At 52.2% G+C, this 21,711-nt stretch overlaps 1 protein-coding gene and 1 long non-coding RNA gene across 4 annotated transcripts in view; one reads left to right on the forward strand and one right to left on the reverse strand.

Moving 5' to 3' along the window:
• Positions 1 to 21,711, forward strand: part of MEGF6 (multiple EGF like domains 6) — a 78,733-nt gene that overhangs the window by 46,374 nt on the left and 10,648 nt on the right. For all 3 annotated transcript variants that reach the window (XM_040533849.1, XM_040533850.1, XM_040533851.1), the window contains 17 exons: positions 6,486 to 6,611; positions 7,457 to 7,579; positions 7,960 to 8,082; positions 9,950 to 10,087; positions 11,042 to 11,164; positions 11,943 to 12,065; positions 13,149 to 13,316; positions 13,561 to 13,692; positions 14,370 to 14,498; positions 15,650 to 15,778; positions 15,950 to 16,084; positions 16,378 to 16,512; positions 19,229 to 19,354; positions 20,490 to 20,621; positions 20,735 to 20,863; positions 21,131 to 21,262; positions 21,559 to 21,687. In XM_040533849.1, the coding sequence (XP_040389783.1) occupies positions 6,486 to 6,611; positions 7,457 to 7,579; positions 7,960 to 8,082; positions 9,950 to 10,087; positions 11,042 to 11,164; positions 11,943 to 12,065; positions 13,149 to 13,316; positions 13,561 to 13,692; positions 14,370 to 14,498; positions 15,650 to 15,778; positions 15,950 to 16,084; positions 16,378 to 16,512; positions 19,229 to 19,354; positions 20,490 to 20,621; positions 20,735 to 20,863; positions 21,131 to 21,262; positions 21,559 to 21,687 (2,232 nt within the window). The remainder of the gene's footprint in view (positions 1 to 6,485; positions 6,612 to 7,456; positions 7,580 to 7,959; positions 8,083 to 9,949; positions 10,088 to 11,041; positions 11,165 to 11,942; positions 12,066 to 13,148; positions 13,317 to 13,560; positions 13,693 to 14,369; positions 14,499 to 15,649; positions 15,779 to 15,949; positions 16,085 to 16,377; positions 16,513 to 19,228; positions 19,355 to 20,489; positions 20,622 to 20,734; positions 20,864 to 21,130; positions 21,263 to 21,558; positions 21,688 to 21,711) is intronic.
• On the reverse strand, positions 4,650 to 6,515 carry LOC121058372. Its single transcript, XR_005814179.1, has 2 exons — positions 6,419 to 6,515; positions 4,650 to 5,608 (listed from the first exon to the last, which is right to left on the reverse strand). It is a non-coding gene; the product is annotated as an uncharacterized LOC121058372 (long non-coding RNA).

Consider the following 21,711-nt stretch of genomic DNA (forward strand, 5'->3'; position numbering starts at 1 on the left):
GGTGATCCTGTCACCTCTGCCTCACTGAATAACACAGGAGACAAACTGGAAAAAAATTGCTGACCATTGGGAGGCTTTGCTGTTCCCAGCAGGGTCAGCCCCAGAAGGTGAAACTATTTCCAAAGGAAGTGTAAAAGGGAACACTGCAGGGAGGAGCCTCGTGTTTGAAACATTTAAATGTCTGTTCTTTGTGCTTCGGGTTTACCTGCTCATGCGGCTGTGATGCCAGAGCCTGCCCGGTGGGGTCCGGGTGTCAGGGTGTCCCCACGCCGTGTTGCTGGCTCTGAGCGCTGCAAACCTGCTTTGCATTAAACGTTTGCCATAACGCGCACAGCGTGCTCGGCGCTGGAATGCACCCGCCAGAATTAAGGGGTCTCTCTTGGTGAAACCCGATCTGCTCCGGGAACCCCAGGGGCAGGTCCCCGGGGAGCGCTGCTGGCAGGATCCGTGCCCCGCGTTGCAGGGGGTGCGGAGCGGGTGCCAGCTCCAGCTGCACCGCTGCCCACTGCGGCTTCTAAAATAAGAGCAGCCCCCACAATCTGGCTTCCTTGCCTCGGGACTGGTGGCTTTTGTTCTTTGCGCTTTTGTGACAGAAATATACATGTATGTGTGCGCGGATATATATATCCTGCCGTCAGTACGGCTCGGTGCTGGGCCCATTAAGGCAGTTGTGCCGAGGGATGGATGTAAACATCTTTTTCTTGTAAAAGCTCAGAAAAGAGCACACGATCAGCGGTTGCTTCTCTGCCAAATACTCGGCATAGTGCTGGAGTGCCCGCGACGCCCCGTAGCTGTAAGGCTGGCTCCATCCCCGCTGCCGGTGGGCAGGTTTCTGGTGCCGGGCTGGGCTGAGTGCTGCAGACAGCGGTGGTCTCACGCCAGTGCTGCAGCTGGCCGGGGGCTGTTTTACACCACCCTGACCCCTTTCTCGGGTCGTGGCTGAGCACAGCGCTGGAGCTGCACCGGGGGTCAGTCGCTGTGTGGCTCTGCAGTCTGATAAAAGATGTGTTTTGCTTAAGGTTGAGATCTCCTTGAATTTGCAGGCAGGAGTCGGTGCAGCTAAAAATTGCAATTTAAATATTTCCACTAAATAGAATCAAACAGATGGGAATAAGAGCACCAGCGAGCCTCCCCACTCCGTCCCCTCGCTCTGCAGAGCCGCTGCATCCCACAGGCAGCACAGGAGAGGATTTTGCAGGGAGCATTTTGGCGGCACACGGGGATCGTTGCTGTGAGTTTTCTGGTTAAAGTCCATAAAACCACGGCTGTAATTCTTCAAATGTTTTCCAATCGCCACACAAGCCACAAAGCCTTGGTTAACTTGCAGCACTGCCCGATGCCATGCGGCTCCCCTGGAGCTGAGGAGCTCGGCTCGTGGGCCCGGTGCAGGTGACGAGCCCTCTTCCATTAACCCCAGCTGTACGAGGGAAGTCTCTTTTATTCCTGAAGAGGTCAAAGAGTTGAAAACCAGGTAAAAATCTTTTGCTGCTTTCTCTTGATGGCTTTGCGCCCCCGGTAGATGTTCACACCTTTGTGCTCAGTGTTGCAGGTGGTTACAGCCAGGCACAACGCAGGGATAAATCAGCACAAAAATTCGGAAGTTGCTTAGGCACCTTTAAAAGCAATTTACTGTGAAATGTACTGCGGTTCTGTATAAATAGCTGCTTGGCTCAGAAAGCCTCGCAGTGATTCCTGTGGTGCAGGAGGAGAACAAAGGCTTGCAGTCACGGCCAGGACGGAGCCAGGGTGTCGGGAGCTGAGCAGGGGCTGCGACCCCGCTGTGCTGCTCTCGGGGTGCGGCTGCCCCTGGCACCACGCAGGTCACTGTGTGCGTGTGGGTGCTGCAGACAGCTTGCAGCCCCTCCGTACGTCCTGCTCCCCGTCTCACGGGGACCCCAGCCACCGGCGGTGCTTTGGGTAGCCTGCAGCTTGGTTGTGCGAGATTCGTTTGTTGTGTCTTTGTCATCCTATTCCAGCAAGTTGCTGATGACTTTAATGCAAAAGAGAGAGGGGAAAAAGGAGCAGGCATTTCTGTTGAAAGTGAAATAGAGCAAAAAGAGACATTGGAAGTCCTGAAATTACCTCTTTCTTTATCAGAACCACATGGGCAGGAGGCAGGGAGCTGACATCTTCAGGTCCTTCTACACGGCTTCAGTGGGGGGATGAGCTCCAGTCCAAAGCAAAGAACTTAATGTGAGCCAATTGCTTTCGTTGGCCTGCAGAGGAGCGAGATGGTCTGTATTAACACACATGTTTCTGGAAATTGTCTGAGGTTAGAATAAATCAGTTTGGGATTACATGGTGTAGCCCTCTGTATATTAAGAGTGCTGCAAGTGAAGAAATCTCGAGTATAGCAGGGATTTTTTAGTGAACGGAAGGACGATGCCATCAAGGGTTGTGCAGGCTTGAACCGTGTGCACAGGAGGGTAATTGTACTTCTTAGAGGTTTTTAAGTTGCATGTATTATAGAGGCAACTTGCACATTTTAGAGAGCTCGAGCTCCTTGTCCAGCGCTGTTACTCAGCCCTTCCTTGGAGTCAGCGGTTTTCTGTGAAGCTGCAAAAGGCAAATGCCATGCTGAATTGTAGTGACGTCTGTTTGCAGTTATTTTTCAGCTATTAGCTCGCTGCTTCTGATGGCAGGTTACTTGGATGTGGAGGAAAGGAGATATTGGAGGGATGGGAACGTGGAAGAGCCCGAGTCGTGCATGCACTGCCTCGCAAAGCAGCGAAGTGCCTGGGTGCCTTCAGATCTGCTGGGCTCGCCTCTTCCCCGGTCCTGGAGGAGCCCGGGGGACCCTTTTTGTGCCTTTTTTGTTCCCTTTTTGTCTGTTTGGGCCCAGGAGGGCCAGGCTCAGGTTTAACATCTTTCAGCAATGCTGCATCCCTGCAGACAGAGGGGACAGCAGCAGCGATCCTCTTGCAGACGATGAAATATCATCTGTGGAAAATCTGTCTGAACTCTAATTACAAAAAGCTGCGTGATGTACAAGATGACACTGGATTTGGCAGCATTGTCACAGAAAAGTTAAGCTAGGAAAAGCATCTGGGAATGGAAATATTTTTAGAGTGGTTCTGTAAACAGAGAAAAAAAGCCATAATTAAAACAAGGCCAGCAGCGAGGTCTGCAGGCTGTTCCTCTGCCAGAAGCCAACTAAGGAGACCCAGAGCTAAAGGCCCTCGCTTTGATGGAACGACACCCAAGACAATGTTAACATTTCATTTGTTTTTCCTCCTTATTCCTGTTCTTAACTCGAATTCGTTCCTATCTCAGCAAAGCTCTGGACCTGCAGGAGCACTCCTGCCAGCCCGTGCATTGCTGCGGCTGCGTGCTGAGCGCGGCGGGACGCCAGGGCTCTGCTCCCTTCGTCGTGCGTGTGCCACGAGCGCCATACAGCCTGCAAGCACTGCACAGGCCGTGATGCCAGCGGCTCCTTCCCCATCCATATATCTCTTGGCAGGGGAGGACTTCTGGTTCCCATTAGTCGTCGTGGTCTGGAATGTACCCGCGGTGGCTGAGGCACACGGAGCACGAGGGCTCTTACTCATCGTGTGCAGTCGCAGAATCGTGAGGCTCAGATGGGGTTATTAGGCTCCAAGAGTAAATTTGCTAGCAAATAACCTACACTGAAAGAAACGCAAAGGGACACAAAATGATCTGCAAGACCCCTGTGTTCTCACCACTTCACCTCTGATGCCTCTTCATGGTGTGCAGATGGCGTTGGTTGAGCCCCATGGTCGGTGCTTCTGGGGACTTTGGGTGAGGAGGACTTGTGGGGACAGGCGTGCGGGTCCCTTCAGTTCTTGTCCTGCCTAAGTTGCTGGTGGTGGCCAAGCGTTGCCATCTCATGCATGGAGAGAGCTTGATGTTTCCTGACGTGCAAGAGGCATTTTGCACTTTTTGCCACTGCAAGGATCTGTCTACGCAGCTACCCCGTGGTACTGCGTGGGCATCATGCCTCAGCACGTGGTAAAGGCAGGCTGGGGAAAGGCTGATTTCTTGTGTGTAGAAGTTGCCTTTTTGGAAAACCTGCTGTATTGAACCTTACAGAACTTCTGTTGGCATCTTCTGTCTGCTTAAATTGTGTAATGAAGAAGGATCTGAACTTTGGGTTTTTCCCACTCTAAAAACTTGTCTTTCAAAGGTATGCAAGGAGGGCAGTTATTGAGATTGCACATTCGTAGAATAACTGCATACTGGGAGGTTATTTTAAATGTGAGATGTGTTGGCTTGTTATAGATTGGCCAAGTATTTTTCCCATAAGAAGGAATGTTTTGGCAGGCTTTAGCATTGTTTTACTTTATTATTTAAAAAAAAGCACTCCAAGAACAACACATTGTTTATGTGTTTCTGAATATGCATTATTAGACACTTTAATGTATCAGAATATCTTAAATGACCACCCATCTCTGCTAAAGCTGAAGCACTCTAAGCCTGACCCATAACTTTCCAGTAACGTCAAGTACTTCTGTTGTTTCCTTCCAAACGGATTAAAGGAAACAATGTCAGCAGAGCTAACACAAACCGATAGTTCTCGCTCCAGCCGTACACTGTGTATGGCAATACTCTGACCCTATTAAGTCATTTTTATTCTCCAAAACGTTGTTTAGTTAATTAGAGGCATACGAAGGGAAGTTCACTTTGTGAAATTAGAGAGCTCTCAGCTCTGAGTCAAGGCATATTTTTTGCAGGGGAAGCATTTGCAGAAAAAAAAATGACTATACAGTTTTGCCTTTTATTTTCCCCCTCTTGTACACCCTGCCAAATATTTGGTTTTCAGTAATATACAGGAGAGGATTAATGAAATTACTTTTGGTATTTTATCTAGAGAATATACGCTTTAAATTTTGTAGTTGGCTGAAAGGCTCAGGTGAAACAGGAGGGTAAATGCAAGGCACTAAGCAAGCTGAAAAATCTGTTTTCCTGCTATTTAAATTCAAGTCCAGAGAGGGTTTTTGATAGCAGAGAGAAAAGGCTGCAAGTATTTGACCAACAAGTAATAAAAGCAGGAGACTGACATCTCATTTAATCTCTTGGCTGCTTTTTTTCCCCCATGAACATGTTCCTTTGGCCCTCGTCCCATCTGTTCATGAGCTCTGCTGCAGGAGCCAGTCCTTGCAATGAGAGTTGCTGGCAGACGCACGCTGCCCGCTCTGAGCCGTGCAAGAACCGCCACTACCTGAAGCGTTGGTCTGCAGAGACGTGGCCTTCATTAGAGGGATTTTTAGTTTCCTCACAGCGTTTCTCAGAGTCAGCACGTTGGTTCCTTCTGCAGTGTGAAGAACAGGTCAGAACCGCGGGGGGCCACCACTTGTGCCCCTCTGGTTAAGGGAACCAGGTCTGCAGCTCCATCCCAGGCTGTGCAGGGCTTTGGCTGTGTCCCGCCCATGCAGCACGAGATGACTGTCATCAATTTGGAAAACGTGTCATGAGTTTGTGAATGCCGGTCCAGGAAGTCCTTCCCTGCGCTGTTCTCTAGCTCAGGTTTCTCCAGGTCGGTGCTCCTGGATCACTGCAGGTAAACTCTGCCCACGTACTGGTTGCAAGGTGCAGACATCTCCAGCCAAACATCACGCCTTTGGTGCTCATCCTGCAGAGCAGTCCTGGGCTGTAAAATCAGAGTGGGGAGAAATGCTATTTTAAAGCTAGTTAATCAAAGTAAGCTTTTAAAAAATAAAAAAAAAAAAAGGAGGCAGTCCACATCTTCGGTCATAAGATCTGTTTTTTGCTGTAACCTAGGCAAAACCTTCTGTTTTCTGGTTGTCTGAAATCCTTTGGGCAGGAGAGCGCCTTGCGCAAGGCCACACAGAAATGCTGTGGCACGGCCAGGAGCAGCAGGCAGGAGTCCCAGTTCCCAGTCCCGCCTGCACTTACTGGGAAATCACATTTCCTGCCAGCACATCTCTGAGCCCTGGCTCAGGAGGTGGCTCAGCATCAGTCTCCTGCGATGTGGGCGAGCACAGCCAGCTTGACTTTCCTGCAGAGGTCCTGTAGCCGAAGCACCGAGCTGGGCAGCATTACACCAGATCAAAGCACAGATGTGCAGGGTGCACCTGAAAACACTTTTCCTTGAATGCTCCCAGAGCTGATGGTGCCTGCTTGGCCTTGCCCTGGGTAAATGGTGTCTTTTGCATGGCTTGAAGCCAGAAACTTAATTTTCTGTGTTACTTTGTTGCAAGAAAATCTTGTATATGCCTGAGTGCTGCTCTCTGAGTAGTAATTAAGTGGAACTAGCTGTGGCATCACACCTGCGCTGTCTGAACAAACCTGTGAGGATTTCAGCAGTAAAATAGTAATGTTCACATTTAGCACACTTAACAAGTTTGCCATGAACTTTTCATTTAGCAGAGTTTGGACACGCCCCAGTTTTAAATTCTCACTCGCGGTGCTCTTCATAAATGTGTGAGCTTTGCCTTACCTTTTGAAAAGAGCCTCGCCAGGCGACACGGCATTTCCCAATGAATTTCTTGTCCTTTTCCCCGCAGCGGTGAACACGTGCGCCCTGAACAACGGCGGCTGCGAGCACGACTGCGTGCAGGTGACGCTGACCCAGCATCAGTGCCGGTGCCGCCGCAATTACCAGCTGAGGGAGGATGGCAAGCGCTGCGCCTGTGAGTCTCCGTGGCACCCCGGGCACGGGCAACCCTTCTCTTGGGTCTCCCACCTGAAATACAGATAGATTTGGATATGAGCCCCCAGCTTTCTGCTGCCTCATTCAGATAACTAGAGTATTTCAGAGGCAGCTGAGGGCCATGCCAGATTCTGAGTCCTGTCTGCCCTGAAGGGAAGGGGAAGAATTAAATGGTTAAGACAAAACCCCTGGGGATGCTGCACTTGCCTGCTCAGGTGGGGTTGCGTCTCTCCATAAAAACTGTGCACATTATGTCACGGACACGTTCTGCACATTATTCTAAAAGTCAAGAAAGAGCTGAAGGAGTGCAGCCAACTAAAATGAAATGGTATCAGGGCACACACTGCTGAGAGGTGAAGGACAGCAGCATGTCACAGTGGGACAGGATCTTCTCCCCTTTTCACCTACTAAATTCATGGCCACACACAGCCCCACAGTCACCGTAACGGTTCTGCCCTCACCTATAGCACATTGCTGCATTTGATCTTTTCCGGCCCTCAGTTTGCTGGAAGAGTGTCTGGCCATAAATCTGCAGAAGCAGACATCTGTCAGCCATAGCCAAACCTTGTGGGCTTTTACGCTGTTCCACCAGCAGCAGGAGACTCTTAGGAGCTGGAGGCCCACCAAGGTTGCAGTCAGACTAACTTCTAGGCTGCTCTGATCAGCGAACACTAGCAGAGATTGCCGTGGTGGAGAACGGTCTTCCACGGGCTGCAGACTTTTTCACTATCCATAACTGCTTGATGCTTTGTTTTCTCGTAAGTGTAATGCCAATAATAGTAGGACTGGTCTGAAATAAGCCTGCCTCTTCTCTTGGACCTCTAGTGAGGAACCCGTGTGCTGACAGGAACGGGGGCTGCATGCACCAGTGCCACAACCACCGCGGGGCCGCGCGCTGCGAGTGCCACCCCGGCTACAGCCTGGCGCCCGACGGCAAGGCCTGCGAAGGTAAGTGCCCAACAGCAGAGCTTTTGTGGAGAAAACCAACTTTCTCACCGTTTAAAGTAGTGCTCAGCCTTAGCAAATGCCAACTCGTGAATTTAATGGAGTGAAGCTTGAGTCTCCCAGAGGGGCAGCATGAAGAGGTTTGGTTGGGGTCTGCCCAGGAGCCCTGCTCAAGGATTGGGACCAACACCTGAGTTTCATGTGATTGGATTTCCCTGGAAGCCTCACAGTAGTTCTGAACACTTAACGGTGTTGGTCTGGGCCGCAGTGAAGGATTTAGGGTACAAGAAATTGCTGGAAAAACTCGAAGACAGTAAACACTTGTTACTTCGAAGGAACATTTCGCACACAACCTGCTTTTCCTAATTGCTCATCCCTTGCAGATGTGAACGAATGCCTGGCAGGGCTGGCCATGTGTGCTCACCAGTGCCTCAACACCCGCGGCTCCTTCAAGTGCACCTGCAGCCCGGGCTACGAGCTAGGGGCAGACAGCAAGCAATGCTACCGTGAGTACTGCCTGCAGCCCCCCTCGTCGGGTGGGGAGGGAGGCAGGGTCACTTCTGTAGGTTGGAAAAGGGAAGAAAGAGGTGAAACCTGCAGCTGGCACCATTTGTGCACCATTTTCTGTGAACTGGTGCAACTGAGTCACAGCAACCTTCACCAGCAGGTTTGGGGCTGTTCACTTCTTCCACCAAGATAAGAACTTCTAATCTTTAAAGTTACCAAGAAGCTAATTTCACTAGTTTAGGCAATTTATTTGGGGCCATTTGGCTCCAAAAAGGCTAAGTCCTGCTCCTGGGGACCTCATTGGATGAGTCTGGTCAGCTGCAAATGTGTAACTGAAGAAGGAATTGAGCTAATGATGTGATCACATCTGCTACCATCAGGAAAGGAAATAAACTGCTTTGTGTAAGAATGAGCCAGATTGCGCATATGTCTTTGCTCAGCTAATACACATCAGCAGGGTCTGAAGTGGAGCTATCAGCATGTAGCACTAGCAGCCCTCACAGAGGGAAGCCTCCATGGCCAGCCCAGTGCAGGCAGCCAGCGTCACTGGAAGCCGTGATGCTCCACCTATGAGGTGGCTGCAGCTCTCACCAGGGACCTGCCAAGGCACCGTGCTTTTGGGGGAATAGGAAGGTAGGGCTTTGCAGACCAGAGATGGGTCTTGGAAGGCATTGAGTATTGGATTAGAAAGCCAGGTCTATGCCTAATAATCTTAGCTACCTCTTTCACCAATTACCCTTGGTGCCCTCAGCCAGCTGGCCCACAGGTGACCAAAAGCCTAACAGTTACTGCTGCTCAAGTCTTGGCTTTCCAGGTAGGTGATGCTAGCCCTGGAGGGTCACTTTGGGCAGCAGAAAAGCAAGCCCCACTCATGTTCTGCTGCTCCAGAAGGGAAAGGACAGTTGTGACTGCCACAGGCCTTGGCAATACCTCTCCTTTAGCTGCAGCATTATGTAGCCCTCTTGTATGAGCAATGTTCCCCCGCCCCCACATTTTTTAGTATCTCCTGTGCAAAGGCCTGGCTTTGGTGTTTAGTATGCATCAGTAAAAAAGGGGAAAACAAAGAATAAATTCATGTTGTGAAATCTGAAAGATAAACTTTCCACCACGGAACATCTTTTGTTTTTGACACGCACAGACCCACTGGGGAACATCAAGCTCCCCTTCTTTCATCCTTCTTGGGCCTGAGTGCACCAAAAACGCTCTTGTAGGCAGAAACTTTTTCTGAGATTCAAGACTGAATCAAAGCTCCATGATACGAGTTCCTTTTAGTCTAAGAAGGCTTCATTAACCAGACTACAGAGTTTACATAAGCTTTGCCAAACTGAGATACGTGGCTGCTGTTGATGTTTGCGCCTGCCATTTCTGGCATGTCCCTAGCTAGCTTCTCTAGCTGCAGGCATCTGGAGGTTTCTGCAGTTGCTGCATTCTGCTGCTCCCATTCCTAGCTGGCATCAGGACAGCGCTGTACTAGAGAAGGCTGAGCCAACTTCTGGTTGGCAGCACATCCTGCAGCTTGACAGGAATGGAAGCAGCTTTGTCTGCAGTCTGCTTCATCTCAGGGCCTGTCCAGAGCCTGCCCCACAAGTCAGGCCCGCAGAGGCCGCATGGGGCGTTGCCTGGGATCCATCCGTTTATTTTTATTATTTGGGCTTCCCAGCCCAGTGGTGGCCTCTGTGCAGAGCTATTTTCATCCTTTCCCTGCTACAGCTTGTTGGCCTCAACAGGACTGCGAGCACAAAAAGGCACACGCAAGGGGCTCGAGAAGAAGTGAAGCTCCGTGTGGGTGCCTGCTGGAAGGCATTGCCCAGCGTGCACCAAGCGCAGCAAACACTGCAGGATCCTAACCAGTGTGCATTTTTCCAGGGATAGAAATGGAGATTGTGAACAGCTGCGAAGCCAGCAATGGTGGCTGTTCCCATGCATGCCACCACACCAGCTCTGGCCCAGTCTGTACCTGTAACTTTGGCTACCAGCTTGAGGAGGACCAGAAGACATGCACTGGTAAGGCAAGGGAAACAGTGCATTTTCTGTTACTACAAATGTGTCTCAAGTAATGAGGATCCCCACAGATTAGATGCTATATGTATATACAAAACAAGCAGATTAACAGGCTAGAAACAGACACCAAGTAAAAGGAGATGAGATGCTGCTCAGCTTGAAGAGGTTCACTAAGACCTACTGGGACAGTGGCTGTTGACCTCAGAGCTAGTCAACTTTTCCTGCTAGAACAGACCTAGGAAGGTGTTGGCAGATGCAGAGGCTCACATCTCAGAAACCTGTAAGCCTACATCTAGAAGGGGTGATGTATGAAGTGCGTTGTCTGGCCTATTACCTTAAAGTGAGCAGTGTAATTTCCAAGTGAGCGATGTAAGGCACTAGCATAGCTCAGCCCCATCACTTATACAACTTGTGTTAGAGGAGAGGCTTAGGGTGAAACCCACCTTGAGCTCTAAGTGCCATGAAGTGGATGTATACACTCAACATTGCATTACTCTGAGCATTCCTTTGGGGGAAAATAACCAAGCCCAAAACTCACTGCAGTGCTCACCAGCCAGACCTCTCCTGCACCGGTGGGCACATTCCTGTGCAGCTGGGAGGAAGCACACAGCTCTCAGCTTTCTGTATATCGTGTTTGTAACATGGCAAATCAGAAAACAAACGCCATTTCCTGCTGATTCTGGAACCACCTCCCTGTGAGCACCCAGCTGCCTCAGGCTGCCAGCCACAGTAGCTTCCCCCAGGCCTCAGGAGCCCCCTTGGCTGGGGAGCATGTTGTGAAGGGGGCTGTTAGCACAAAGCTCACTGGTTTCAAGAGGAAAGCACGAATCCTAGCTCAGCCTGTGACAGATCAGCAAAAATCCACCAGAACTAGTCACGGAGCGATTTTTACAATTACTGTCAGCACCGCAGAGCTGGGTGTATACTAACACCCAGCACCCTTTGCTTTTTATTTAGATATCAATGAGTGTGACAGTGGTTCTCACTGCTGTCACCAGGACTGCTACAACTACCCTGGAGGCTATGAGTGTGCCTGCCATGCCGGGTACCGGCTCAGCACCGATGGCTGTGGCTGTGAAGGTAAGCAGAGGTGTGGGGCCCTGCGAGCACGGGGACAGCACTGCACGCCTCAGCACTGCACCATGGCAAGGTGCACGCACAGCAGGGGATCTGGTTTGCTTCTCTGTTCTGTTAGCCTCCTCACCTCAGTAGGAGTTAAGGCTACTCCACTAATTAACCCCCATACCAGGCCAGCACAGCTGTAGGATAGCCATGGGGCTTTTTGAACCCCCTTTGGATTCAAATCAGGATCTCTCAGAGAGAGTTGCTCCAGGTCTGACTGCATCAGCAATTCACAGAAATTACAGTCTGTTCAATATTGGAGCCAACATTTACCAAAAATTTCACCGTGGAGGAGATATAGGTGAGAAAAAGCATCTTTATAAAACCCAGCTAACTCAGTGACGAATGCAATCTTGTAATAAAGAGAACAAGAAGTTGTCCTACCTGTTCGTGAACAGCCAGGCATTTCTCCCAGTCATCCTGTTGGCTCTGATGAGCAGCCTTCTCAGCAGAATGGATTTGGGGCTTTTATGTCCTCCTAATGAGTTTTTTCCTTAGGAAAGCTCTCCAGTAACACTTCACAGGTGAAAACCAAGTTTATCCACCTGCTTCTACACAACTACCCAGAGAAGTGAGCTAAAGCTTAGTGCTCAATATTTGGAAACCCCAGGGGCTCCCTGGTCACTTGGTAGCCTCCCTTAATGTTTGGGGTCAGCTGGCTTCACGTAGCCCCTAAGGGGATGCTGCCAGCCTGCTCACTGCTCTGCAAACACACAGCAACCCCCTTGTTTTCTAGATGTGGACGAGTGCTCTTCACACAACGGTGGGTGCGAGCACACGTGCCAGAACCAGCTCGGGTCTTTCCAGTGCAGCTGCCAGATCGGATACAAACTGGACGAAGACCGAAGGGGCTGCATCTGTAAGTGCTGCATGTCGGACTGCCAGCACCCCATCCCCATCGGGCACAGGACCCACACGTGCAGACACTCGCTGCTCTCACAGCACTCGTGAGCAGCAGCAGCAGGTTCCCCAGCAGTACCGTGCCTGTTTCAGCAGTGCTACACACAGCTTTTCAAAGAGGCCTAGGGATTTTGGTACAGCTACATTTATTGTAGCCTGCAGTCCTGACCCCACACTAACCAAAGGACCTAACCCTTTCCAGCCATCCACCTCTACAGTTTTTCCTGATAATAAACAGAGGATTTTTTTTCTAAGTGGTGGCCTCCCTATCACACCCCCAAGCGCACTGCCATCCAACTCACTCAGCAGGGCACCCAGCACCCATCCTCTTCTCCAAAGAACCCCCAGGCACTGCCCAGCTCCCTGTTCCTGGCAGAGCTTGTGATGCCTGCACCCAGAGGAGCAGCACCCCACGCCTCCCCACCCCAGCAGAGTGCCAGCCCTACTTTGCCATGCCCTGCCCACTTTTATAGCTGTGCCAGCCCTGCTCCAAGTGCCTGTGCTTAGCTTGATTGCATGACTTTTAACCCTTGTCGCCCTGCAAAGGAAGGGAGCTGGTATCTGTAGCTGACACATAGTAATTCCTAAAGGAGAACCAAGCTGAAATGCATTGCTTAGTTTTGTTAGACAGGCAGACTTGTTAAATTTTCTAGAGAAAGGTTAACTTATCTGAAAATGCAAGGAAGCTGAGTGGCTCTGGCCAGAAAGCCTGCAGGGCAAAGGTGATGGAGCGGTAGCGGTCCCAGTTACCCTGAGCTGCCCATCCAGGCTAGGAGCAAAGTTCCTCACTTAGCTGGCTGTGCCACGTTCTAGCCAAAACAAGCAAACAAGCTGCAAAAGTCTGGGTGGAAGAAAGGAACGGATTGCTATTTTAGAGGTGTCAATGTAGAGATCGGCAGAGTTAAATCAGATGCACCAACCCCATACAGATGTTTCTGGTTCCCGTCTTATCACACAGGTTCTGCCCCATTATCCACCCCTCAGATGAGCTCTTTTCTCTTTCCACCCCTTGATTTCGTAATCTCCATGACTGCTTCCCTAGCCATAGATGACCCAGTGGAAGCTCTGGATGCTCAGCACCCCGTTATCCGCCCGATCCCTCACGTCGCAATCCTGCGGGATGAATTCACCCAGCTCTTTAACGAGGATTATGAAGAAGAGGAGGAAGAGATGGAAGCAAGAGGAGAGCACACACTTTCAGAAAAATTTGGTGGGCATTTCACAGCAGTGGTAAATGGTACACTTTTGCTTGTAAGCCTCCAGAATTAACCACACGTGCTGGGCACACCGGCAGCATACATCAGGTACCCTTTCTGTGCACACAGACCCCGTGCACAGCACAGATGCTGTTAGCTTTGCTGGGGGCTGTAACGTCGGGGTTTCTCTGCCCAAACTCCCCGCGTTGCTGGAGCAGCCCTGGGGATGGTGTCTCACCACGGCTCCTCTTGTTGCAGTCTGCCTGGAGAACACCTTTGGCCCCGACTGCAGCCTGACATGCGAGGACTGCCAAAACGGGGGCACATGCAATGCCGAGGGGACCGGCTGCGACTGCCCGGCCGGCTGGAGCGGGCTGCTCTGCAACCAGAGTGAGTGACACTGCAGCGGGGCAGGCCAGCTGCTTTGCCAGCCCTGCCTGCCAAAATCGAGGTGAAAAAGAGGAGAATGCACCAACCTCCAATTGGTCAGATGCAGCACTGGAGCTTCTCTTGCTTTTATTTGCTGTGTTTATCTTGGCAAAGCCTGACTTTCAGGCACCAGCCAAAACGCCCAGTTTCCTACTTCTCATTCCCAAATAGACCCTAAGGCATTTTAGTCTGTGGGTCAAACCTGCAAATATGCATATTTGGTGTTAAATCTGAGTTAGTGTCCAGCTGTATGTAAACCTACTGCCAGTGTATTAGGCTTTGCATTCAAAATATGCAAAAAATATTTACAGTATTAATAAGAACCCTTTCAGTGTCTCTTCCCATGAAGTTCTGCCGTAAGTAGAAGCCTTCTTGTGCTTGAGAAAGAATTAACCTGCTTTTCTAGTGGCCCAGATAAGGTCTGCTGGTAGGTTATGTCTGCAACCAAAGTAAGGAACTGAAAATCCGATGTCCTCAGTTCATTTGCTCTTTGCTCTTTTGCCCCAAGAAGGCAAAACGCTTGCTGCCAAAAACAGCTGAGCCTGCTCCCCGCCTGCGAGCCCGTAGCCCCTTGCTGCCCTGCTCCGGCGGCACGGGAGCAGCGCCGCGTCCCGCTGACCTCTGCCATCCGTCCCCAGCCTGCCCGGCCGGCACCTTCGGGAGGAGCTGCAGCCAGGCCTGCCGCTGCCAGAACGGGGGCACCTGCGAGCCCAGCACGGGCGCCTGCCGCTGCCCACCCGGCGTGGCCGGGCCCCGCTGCGAGGACGGTAAGAGCCCGGGCAGAGGGGGGGACAGCGGGGCTCTGCGTGTCCTTCTCTCCACATGTCAGTAGCACCTTTGCTGAGATTTGGTGAGCGGGTGCCCAGCCATCTCTGCTCCTGTTAGATGTTCATGCTGGGCTTCTCTGGGGCCTTGGGAGGTTTTCCACAGAGCCTTGTGTTGGTCCCTTTGGAGCTGCTGGCCGAAAGCATCATTGGATCATCCCAGTGTCTGAGGGACCCCAATGTATCCCTGCTCCATCCCTGCTCGATGTTTCTCTCTCCCAAAGCGTTAAAATCTGGTGGTCACAATCTAAAAACACAGAAGCAGTGAGACAATAAGGGATTCAGACAAAGTGGCTGCAGACAAACGGTTCGGAGCATATGGAAACTATTATTGAAGGAGGAGACCGAGGCAGACTATAAATAAATGCTGGAGGTACCCAGACCTCTTCTCTCTGTAGGAAGGAGGTGACTGAGGGGTACAGGGAAAGAACAGGCAGGTAATATTAACATCAGCAGCGAAGAAGTGATGTGATGTCCCAGGGTGGCACTTGCTGCTCTTCAGCCTGACGCTGCTGCCGCAGGGGAAGGCTTGTGCTGCCTGGCCAGACGCTGGCTGCAGCTTTCCGCTGACACGGAGCGTCTGCCACCTGCTTCTAATATTAGGATCTTCAGCATGAAAGAGAAAGAGCAATCCTTGTATTCCCTTAGTAGTGCAAACACCACTGTTGCCTATCGATAGGAACAGCCTCATGGTTTACTTGGTCACGTACGGCGGAGCTGGCTCCCCAGAGCCCTGCAGCCAGGTGCCCAGCACAGCGCTGCCGTTCCCAGCCGGGCTCAGCACCCACAGGTGCCCCAGGGACACCGCAGGTGGCTGCAGAAGGGCAGGCGAGTAAGACAGTCTGTACTGCCACAGGGACAGGCTCGATTTGGAGCTGATGCAGGGAATCTGATCACCGTTATCATTCCCTGTTGCACAGGGACGCGGACACATTGTGGTCAGAAAGCAATTCCACCCTCACTGCACACTTTGCCTAAGTTCATGGCATACGGCTCTGGTTTTGCTATGTGTTTTTCCTGTGCTCTGATGGACATAAAATGACAGACCCGCATTTCCTCATCCTCCCAGAAAATCTCTCTTTATTCGTTACCAGGGTGCCCTAAAGGATTTTTTGGGAAACAATGCAGGAAAAAGTGCAACTGTGCCAACCGCGGTCGTTGCCATCGGATTTATGGCGCCTGTCTGTGTGATCCTGGCTTGTACGGACGGTACTGCCATCTAGGTATGCGTGTCCTTACCTTCGTTATGAGATGAATATTATTCTCAGATTACAGCCCTTTTAGGTTCCTTCCCTGGGAAGGGTCAGTGCTGGCTGGTGGCAGTGGTTCTGTCCCTTGTCTGTGATATTTGGCTTTCTGTGTCACCTGCTGTCCTCCTCCTCCTCCCTACCCAGCTTGCCCCAAGTGGGCTTTCGGCCCCGGCTGCTCCGAGGAGTGCCAGTGCGTGCAGCAGAACACGCAGGACTGCAACAAGAGGGACGGCTCCTGCCGGTGCAAGCCCGGCTACCACAGCACGCGGTGCGAGAAGGGTGAGTTGTCCAGGAGCGCTCACTGTCATCCCCCTCCCTCCTCCCGCAGCCTCTTTTCCCCTAACTGATTTCCTTGGGGAAAAGCTCAGCTCACTTTCCGTCCTCCTAAGACCTTTTTGCCTCTTGCTGCTTCGATTAGGAGCAAAGCTTGTTATCAGAGGGAAGTGATCCTGGCAGTAAAAGCAGGTGCTGGAGCTGTGCCCAGCTGCTGGCTCGGCAGGGTGCTGTGCGGTGCTCCTGCCTCTCCCAGCCTCTAATACCAGACCTTTTCTTTTCACTCTCCTTGATAACAGAATGTGACCCTGGCTACTACGGAGATGGCTGCAGGAAGAAATGCAGCTGCTCCCCAGAAGTGCCCTGCGACCACGTCACCGGAGAGTGCAGGAAGGAGTGTCCCCAGGGCTACCATGGGGACAACTGCGACCAAGGTAAGGCCACGTGAAGAGTGGAGGCCCTGCAAGGCAAACGTAAGCTTCTTTTTGTGTGATGCTGCTTGGAGGAGATCAGAGTTGCTGCTGCTGGACTAGCGATGCTCACCTGGCATCGGGTGGTCGCTGCTGTGCCATCACACATGGACACTGCCGCAGGGGCCCAGCACTTAGCTCCTGTTTACTTCTTCCTTCCTTCTCTGAAGGTTTTGTGACTTCCAGAAGCACAGCTGGAGGCGTTTCATCTCTCACGCCACCAGTGTCCCAAGCTCCTGCTTCTTGCTGGAGCACTCCGAGGTTCCCCAGCCTGCACGCTCCCGAGGAGCCGTGTACACCCAGTCTTCCTCCCACACACAAACTGTTCCTTTGCAAAAACAACATGAAAGGACTTCCACATTTCCTCCCCGGCTTTCAGACCTCCTAGCCCAGATCTAGTGAGTGGAAATTTGAAATGGCTTCAGATGACACAAGAGCTGCCACTCGCAGGTCTTTATGAAAACCCTGTGATCTCTGAAGAGCTTGGAAACAGGAATTCTCAGGCATAATGATCCTTATTCAGAAAAGAACAAGGTCTCACTTTATCCTGCCACTTGGGCATCTCTGCTTTTGCAGATGAAGGTGATAGTTATCTAGCTATCTTTTTTCCTCCCTTTGATGTCTTTTTGCTTCCAGGCAATCAATCCCCAGGAGAATGGTATCATATTTTCCGTTCTGTTCACTATCCCGTATTGAAGTTCTATTTGATCTGCAAGTGTGAAAGAAAATTTTATTCTTCATTCATATTAGGATTTAAACTTCTGCCTCTGTATGAACCCTCCAGAGCAGCTCTCTGCTCCTCCCGTAAAGGCCAGTTGGCAGTGTGATAACTGAACTACACAGCTCTGGGCATGCAGTACAGCACTGAGGGAGCAGATTTTTAAGATCCTGGGAGATAGGTGGGCTGTCAGAGAGCTCAACTGTCTTCCTGCGAAGGTGTTTGAGTGTACCTAAAGGCAATGAGTCATTGGTGTGAAAATTGAGGTGATGATTACAAAGCACGAACACAGTTCCTGGAAAATAATGGCTTGTGCCAGCCTCGGAGGTGAGCAGCCACTGAAAACCATGCTCCCATCTCATGAGGTTCCTTCCTTCTCAATCACACTTCAGCTGGTGGGATCCAAGAGAAAATGTGCAAAGCTGGACTTCTGCAGTGTGTGACGTGCTGCAGTCAGAGAAGACTCGCTGCATCCAGGAGCTGGTGTTCGGCATCTGAATTTTGATCCGAGCATCCCAGGAGTTTCTGCACTGACTTACATTTGCCCAAACATTCCATCCACACCCAACCCAGAAATTATAACTATTAGCCTAATTAAGTTACTAGCATGTGATTATCTTGCACAACACCATAGCTGATAGAACATAGCTCTTCTGTTGGTCAGAGCAAAAGCTGCGGATTGTCACGAGCAGTTCCGAGGAAACAAAACAAGTTTTACTTCTGGTAATATCAATCTTGGTTCTCTGTTCTTTCTTCAAAGCAAATGACGGCAAATAGTTTCTTTTGCGAAGCCGCAGCTCTGAGCTCCATGCCTGCAGTCTGCTCCCCCTCCCTAACGTCCTCGCACTGAGGAATGGGGTAGCTTAGCTTCTGATTTAAGAAAAGAAGTGGCAGAAATGAAGCACTGGGCAGCCAAACGTGCAATGGGGAGGGACGGGGAGCAGGAGCCATGCTGCCCAATCTGCCTGGCCCTAGTGAAGGCAGGGATGGTCTTGATCCTCCTTCTTCTGGGCTCGTTGGCGTTGCTGCAGAGCCTGGTGTGCAACGCAGCGCAGGCACAGCGATGGTGCTGCAGGTGAATCCTTCCTTTGCAACCATTAATGTCACCCCTTCCATAGACAGGCTTTCCCTCTGCAGAGCATGGCCAGAGGAAGGAGGGGAGATGCTGGTGGCCCTGCGGCAGCCCGGGAAGCCCCCGGTCCAGGTCCTCCACGTGGCGGGACGCTTGGTGCCCGCGCAGCCGCAGCTCGCCGGGGCTTGGCGTGTTCGGCCAGGGATATTTTTAAAAAGAATAAGAAAGGAGCTTGAGCCTGTAGGGGGGAGTCACAGGAAATAACACAAATATTTGTATAGAAATAGTAGGCTTTTGGCTGTTGTTCGGATCTGGAAATGATTAAAGGGTGAAGACAAACATCTGCCATCAATTAGCACAGAGCAGGAATAACAAAAACTCCACTGTGTCACTTGAAATTTACAAGCTAGTGTGCTTTTTCCTCCATTAATTATGAATGCTGGTGCATTTGTATCTGCCAGAACCTTTTGAAACGTTGGCTTCAGAAAGCGAAAAGGACTGCAAGCATGGAATGCTTCGGGGGGGGGGGGCTCAGCTAGGTTTTCAGCATCTCTGGGCCTGAGACCCTCAGCCTGCGTGCGGTTAGCTGCTGACTGTATCACTGGGCACAGAAAGCAAACAGAGCTTTCTCCTGCCAGCAGCATCACTCCAGCACTGGGAGCAGCAAGAAGGAAAAGCGCTTACTCCTCCCCTGGGTGAGGATGCTCCTTCTTTACTGCTTTTCACCAGTGTCCCTGCCGCGCCGGGCTGGTTGGCAGAGCCTCGGTCAGGGGCTGGGGAGCGGATCTCTCGCAGCACCCAGGGCTTCTGACCGCTGTCTGCCTGTGAATGTTCCCTCCACAACCACACCTCGGTAACCCACGGTTCTCCCACCTCTGTTTTCAATGCAGAGTGTCCGGAAGGCAGGTTCGGAGCTGGCTGCCTGCTGCCCTGCTCCTGCAACGGGGCGCCCTGCGACCGCGCCACCGGGGAGTGCGTGTGCTCGGCGGGCTGGACGGGACACGACTGTGCCCAAGGTGAGGAGGTGACAGGGCTATTATTATTATTATGGCTGTTATTATTATGTAGGGCTGTTATTTTTATTCTGGTAAAATTCGTTTTAAAAACATCCAATGCGGTTAGGACTATCTCCATGGAAATTTAGAAAAAAAAGCAACTTTTGATGGTAAGTCTTAAACAATAGCCTCAGTTTAGCTCTGTTGTTGGAGCTGAAGGGAGCACAAGCAAGGAAGCAAACAAAGTGCAATAAAAAAGACGAAGATATTTTCAGTTGTTGCAGTCCTTAACATAGGCAAGGAATCGTTCTTTACAGTTGTGGATTTTTTAATTGCCTTCACCAAATTATCCTTCAACTGCTGGAAAACGAGAGAATCTTAAATTAAAAACTTTTACGCTCTTATATAGCATTACAGCAGCTGGAAGTTATTAGTCCTGTATGGATGTCCTGCTTGTAATAGTTCGACTGAGCAATAAAAGCACGTGTGCACAGCGCTCACCATGCAGTCTGAGCTGACTCCAGGCCCTGCAGCACTGAGACGAGGCGTCCTGCCCTGCCTTTATCAGTTCTAGCAGTTTGAGTCTCCTGCGCAGCTGAAGGCGGCTCTTGGAAGCGCGAGCAGCATGCTCGCTAGCACTGTGACAACGGCTCTGAGGGCTCTTGGCCAGAAACACCATTTCCTAGCAAGGAGCAGTTGTAGCTCCCCAGCAGTAGATGCGAATCCAAAACTGACATGAGAACCCTGGCGTGAGGTCAGACCAGCACTTACTGAGGACTCCCGTGCTGTTTATAAAACAAACGGGACAGTGTTGTCCCTACTCCTAGCCATGTGCTCCCAAACAAAAGCGCGGGCGTTGCATAAAGCCCGGGCACGAACAAGACAGGGAACCCACCGCCGGGCACAAGAAACTGGCCGTTTCACCCTAACCCCTCTGCTTTAGGTCCCAGACCCCTGCCCCGGGGCTTTGCAGCCCCTTGTTTAGCAGCACCTCTTCTGATGTGCCCTCGGGGTGCTCGGACCACGCCGTGGTCCTGCCGCGCTGCTGGGCGGAGGAAGCCGGCACGGCTCCTGCCTCCAGCTGGCAGCTCTCGCCCTGCCTGCACTGCTTGGTGCAGGTGCTGAGCCGCCCGTGCTCCCTCTGCCTCTGCTCCAGCCTGCCCCGAAGGCCGCTGGGGCCTCGGCTGCCAGGAGCTGTGTCCCGAGTGTGCCAACAACGGCAGCTGTGACCCCGCCACGGGAACGTGCGTGTGTCCTCCGGGCTTCACCGGCAGCCGCTGCCAGGATGGTGAGTGCTGGGGTCGTGGTGCTGGGTGCTGGGGTCACGGTGCTGGTTGGTGGCAGCGAGTGCCGTGCCCCAGGCTCACAGCAGGTTTGTGGTTCGCGTCTCTGCCTTGGCAGTGTGTCCGCCCGGCTGGTATGGCCCTGCCTGCCAGCTGAGCTGCAGCTGCGGGAACGAGGGACATTGCCATCCTGTGACGGGGACGTGCAGCTGCGCGCCCGGCTGGACGGGCCACGACTGCCAGAGAGGTACGGTGCCCTCTGCTCACCACGCATCGCTTGTAGGGGACACCAAGGATCAACCACGGCAATCCCACACTCGTGCAGCATCACTCCCTCGGTCCCCGCAGCATCTGCTGCAGACCCACAGCCCCGTTAGCCCTTCATTAGCCCTTCTGCCTTCTGTTTTAAGCAATGGGATAAAACCCTGAGGGGGAAGAAGAGCTGTTCCCGTGCCCTTGCCCAACGAGGGGCTGCACAAGGGGTGGCGCTGAGGCCGTGCTCCTCCCGTTGCAGCCTGTGACGGGGATCGCTGGGGCCCCGGCTGCGCCAACGCCTGCAACTGCAGCAGCAGCGACGGGAGCTGCGACGCGGTGACGGGGCGCTGCGCCTGCGATGCTGGGTACACCGGTGTCCGCTGCGAGAAGCGTGAGTGTGGCCGGCGAGCTGCCCGGGCCAGGGCATAGGGCACGGGTTTGGGTTTTTGGCATTTTGGGGAGGTGTAGGGTGGGTGCTGCGGGAGGCTTTTGGGCACAGAGGGGCAGTCCTCGTGGCTCTCCGTGGTGCTGTGCCGGTGGGTGGCTGGGTGCTGTGGGTACACGGCTGTGAGGAGCCCCCTGATTACAGAAAATCAGTGGCCAGAGCCTGTTGTCCCATTCCCAGCCTGAGCTCCCTGCTTAGCACAGCTCCTGGGCTCCTCGATGCCGTTTGCTTTTGCTTCCTAGGGTGCCCAGAAGGATGGTTCGGGGCCAGCTGCCGACACCGGTGTCAGTGCGAGCACGGGGCTGCGTGCGACCATGTCAGCGGGGCGTGCACATGCAGCTCGGGCTGGCGGGGGACCTTCTGCGAGCACCGTACGTACCTGCCCTGGGGGCCGC

This window comes from Cygnus olor, chromosome 21 (assembly GCF_009769625.2).
Source record: "Cygnus olor isolate bCygOlo1 chromosome 21, bCygOlo1.pri.v2, whole genome shotgun sequence".
Lineage (NCBI taxonomy): Eukaryota > Metazoa > Chordata > Aves > Anseriformes > Anatidae > Cygnus > Cygnus olor.